Source organism: Pinus tabuliformis, chromosome 6 (genome assembly GCF_031772625.1).
Source record: "Pinus tabuliformis cultivar Carrire ecotype Pingquan chromosome 6, CPIR1, whole genome shotgun sequence".
NCBI lineage: Eukaryota > Viridiplantae > Streptophyta > Pinopsida > Pinales > Pinaceae > Pinus > Pinus tabuliformis.
Genome location: NC_142292.1, coordinates 1,768,839,107 through 1,768,843,309, shown reverse-complemented (window position 1 = coordinate 1,768,843,309; position 4,203 = coordinate 1,768,839,107). Strand labels below are relative to the sequence as shown.

General features: G+C 40.6%; 1 protein-coding gene across 1 annotated transcript; it reads left to right on the top strand.

Moving 5' to 3' along the window:
• Positions 1-299: 299 nt before the first annotated feature.
• LOC149266031 (uncharacterized) lies at positions 300-1,364 on the top strand. The gene is made up of 2 exons (XM_089406892.1): positions 300-471; positions 790-1,364. The coding sequence occupies exons 1-2, from the start codon at positions 300-302 to the stop codon at positions 1,362-1,364; spliced, it is 747 nt and encodes a 248-aa protein (XP_089263018.1).
• Positions 1,365-4,203: the final 2,839 nt, after the last annotated feature.

Below are 4,203 nucleotides of genomic sequence, written 5' to 3'. Positions count from 1 at the left end.
CACCGGAAGAGCTTATCAGACTCACAAATAATGATGCAGGCTCTCTAATTTGGAATGCAGCAAAACAACACAGGGCAATGATACAACAACACAGTTTTTGGGAGATAAGAGATGGTGGCACTGCTTGATTTTGGGTTGACTCATGGCAACAATGACCCAAACTATTAGAAGCCATCCCTCCCCAAAATCTTGAGGAACATGCTATTCATCAGAATGAAAAAGTCTCTCAGCACTGGACTCAACATATCAATCAGGGATACAGGCAATGGAAAAAGGCCGAACAGATCATTCATCAAGAAATGGAGGACTTCTACAAAGCAATGAACACAGAGCTCAACAATAGGAAAATCAGATATTCAGACAAAAAAGACATTTTAAGATGGGGATACACCCCGCGGGGAATATTCTCAACTAAGGAGGCATATGGGTTGATGATTCAAGCTCAGGCACCAGTGGACCCAGTCTGGGAACGTATATGGACCCCTGGAATATGGCCCAAAGTATCTACTTTCATATGGTTGCTTTGTCATAAAAGAATTCTCACATGGGACAATCTCATTAAAAGAGGGTTCCAAGGACCCTCATATTGCCCCAATTGCAAGCAGCAAAGCGAAACCATTCAGCACCTCATGGATTCATGCAACTTGGCCAACAAATTATGGGAAAAACTCAGCTTCAGGTGTCAAAGAGCCTGCAGAATCTCAGGGGACATTATAAGTACCATCTGTAACTAGGCCTCCGCTCCCTATAATAGCAAGCTACTAAATTCTCTATGGCAAATCCTTCCAGGTCTGCTTCTTTGGACAATTTGGAAGGAAAGAAATAAGCGAATCTTTAAGAACCAATGCACTCCCCTGGACATTATTTGGAGCAATTTCTGCCAGAACATTCAAGAAACCTTGGCTCTCCAGAAATGGCAGGCAGATGATCTTCCCACTCAGGCACAGGAACAGAATATTTGGGAGAATTGGAATATCCGGATTCCGTTAGTTCAGGATGATCACAACATCTCTACCACCACTTCTAGGCCTTCCACTCAATGGAATCCCCCTCCAATAGGTGTGATCAAATTAAACTTTGATGGGGCCTCAAAAGGCAACCCGGGCAAGGCAGGCTATGGAGGCATATTCAGGAATCATGAAGGCACCCCTCTTTTACTGTATTTTGGATCAATTGGCTGGGATACGAATAACTCAGCAGAACTAGAAGGACTATGGCAGGGACTATGTTTGGCTCATCAACACAATTTTCACCCTGTTATAATCGAAGGGGATTCCCAAATCCTCATCAACATGGCTACCCAAATTCAACTAGGGACCCCGGCTTCTAAAGTGGCTACTAGTTGGAGACTGGTGACTAGTTAGAACTCATTGAGCAATGGTTAAAAAACAGAAGAGCTATCACCTTCAATCATGTCAAGAGAGAAGGCAACAAGGTTGCTGATCTTTTGGAAAATACAGGGGTAGACCATGATCAAGTACTTAGATCAGGAACACTCATCATCCTTAATGATAGCACACAATTACAGGAATGCACTGACCTGGTGCACAAAGAAGAAAAACTCCCGGATGTGAGTGTACACAAAGGATGATCTGATGACAGAGGAACGGGCTGGCAAGTGGCATCGCCACATGACCACCTAGAAGCTCGCACACATAGTAATAAACCCGTCTCACAACATTCGTAAATGCCATTCAATGTGGCACTCGAACCAATTCACCAGTGCCATCCTGCCTCGGCTCTGCATCATGGAGACCTCAGGTAATATTCGGCCCACCTCCTCTGTTTTTTCTCCTCTACCTCTAAATTGCAAATGCCCCCTCGCTGTAGTGGAGCCAAGCACCCGCACTGCAACAGGCAGGCGATGCAATATTCTCTGCTGCATAGAATTTGGAAAGGGCAACCATTACTCTCAGTGCCTGATGTGCAACCTGACTCTCGCTTCTCAGCCTTCTGAGCCTTCTGCCTCTAATTTCCGCTCAGTGTCGACTTCTCACAGGCAGTCCCTTCCTCCCCACGCCATTATGCCTCGACTGCGCCAGCGAATGCGTAGCAGGAGGGGCAGCAGCAGAGGCAGACTGCTCCGTTCTTCCCCCTCAATGGTCTCTGACTCCTCTTCCCCCTCGTCAAATTACATCTCAGCTCGTTATCCTGATACTCGCAGTGGCAGAGCCTGCACTCACGCTGTTCGCTCCCAGCCTTCGCAAACCTGTCCATCAGCTACTGCTCCCCCTTCCAGCTCTCAGCAATCCAACCATTCTGCCCAATTCACATACCATTGCTCTCTGAATCGACCTATTATCATGGCCACCATTACAGTCACGTTTCAGGAGGAGCCTTCCAGCGATGAAGGACGTCCCACTCGCACAACGGAGAAGAGTGATACTGCTCAGGGTGAGCCTTCTGCAGCAGAGAAAAATCGAGAAACTCTGGCGAAGGAAGACACGGGTGAGCTGCCGAAAGACGAGGATGACCTCGATGCCTACAGGTGTCTAATTCTTGAAGAACACCCGTCAGCACCAAATGACAACTAAAACAACACACGTCTTCAGATTGCAGGTTCTTGGCAACCAAGTCTATGGGTTTACTTTTGCATTTTTGAGCAACATAGTTAGTTTTGAAACTGAATTCAATAGAATATCGCTCTATGTTTACATGTTGGTTTCCCTGCGAGGGCAGCAAATTTATTTTGGCTTGGACTGGTTTCCCACTTCTGGGCAGTCTTCATTTTGTTTTTGTTGCAATATGCCATGAACCTTGGCTAAGAACTGCAGAGGCCAGAGCCTCCTTGTATCATTTTGTTACAGTAATAGATCTTAGACTTATTTAGAAAAAAAAAAAATTAATAAGCATACAACTATATTCTTATATATTTATATATTATGATTATTATATGAATTTTATTATAATAATATAAACTCATATTATTATTATTATTATTATTATTATTAGGCTTAGGCTTAGGCTTTAGTATTTTTAATATTTATCTTAGGGTTTGTATACATTGGGTTTAAAACCCTTTTGTTTATTATTACCTAAGGGTTTAATACTAAAATCCCAAGGGATTATGAAACAACGGGAATAATATTAAACAAAAATGACTAATACTATAAACCCAAGGAACTAATAAACCCAACTTTTTAATATTATAAACCTAAGGAATTAGTGAACCCAACGGGTAGATATAAAAAACCTAAGGAATCAAAAAGCACAAGGAATTGATATTACAAACACAAGATAAACATAAAGATGACGATGATTGATATTATAAACCCAAGTTAATAATAAACCCAAAGGATTAATACTAAAACCCCAAGGGATTATGAACCGAAGGATATAATGTTAAACCCAAGGGACTAATATTATAAACCCAACATTGGTAAACCCTATATAAATATTAGAAAGACTAAAATAAATATGGTCTATTTTCATGGTGAGAGAATCCTTGTCACAATATGACATTCAACCATGGTTGGCCATGGTTGTCTATGATTCACAATGGTTGACCATGATCGATATTATAAACCTAAGGGAATAATAAACCCAAGGCATTGATATTATAAACCCAAAGGAATAATAAAACTAAGGGATTAATACTAAAACCCCAAGGGATTATGAACCGAAGGGAATAATATTAAACCCATGGGACTAATATTATAAACCCAAATATAAATACTACGAACACTAAAATAAACATGGTTTATTTTGATGGTGAGACAATCCTTGTCACAATGCAACATTCAAACATGGTTGACCATGTTTGGCTATCATTGACAATGGTTGACCATGATTGATATTATAAACCTAAGTGAATAGTAAACCCAACTTATTTACATTATAAACCCAAATGAATAATAAACCCAAGGGATTAATACTAAAACCCCAAGGGATTATGAACCCAACGGAATAATATTAAACCCAAGGGACTAATATTATAATCCCAACATTCGTAAACCCAAATATAAATATTACAAACTCTAAAATAAACATCATTTATTTTCATGGTTAGAAAATCATTGGGACAATGTGACATTCAAGTATGGTTGACCATGGTTGGCTAGGATTGACAAAAGTTTACCATGATCAATATTATAAACCTAAGGGAATAATGATGTTGGGTTACCCCTGCTTTATGCACAGTATGCATGTACAATGCATAATCACATTCATCCGAGGAATTGTTAACTCTCTGTCATGTTAAAT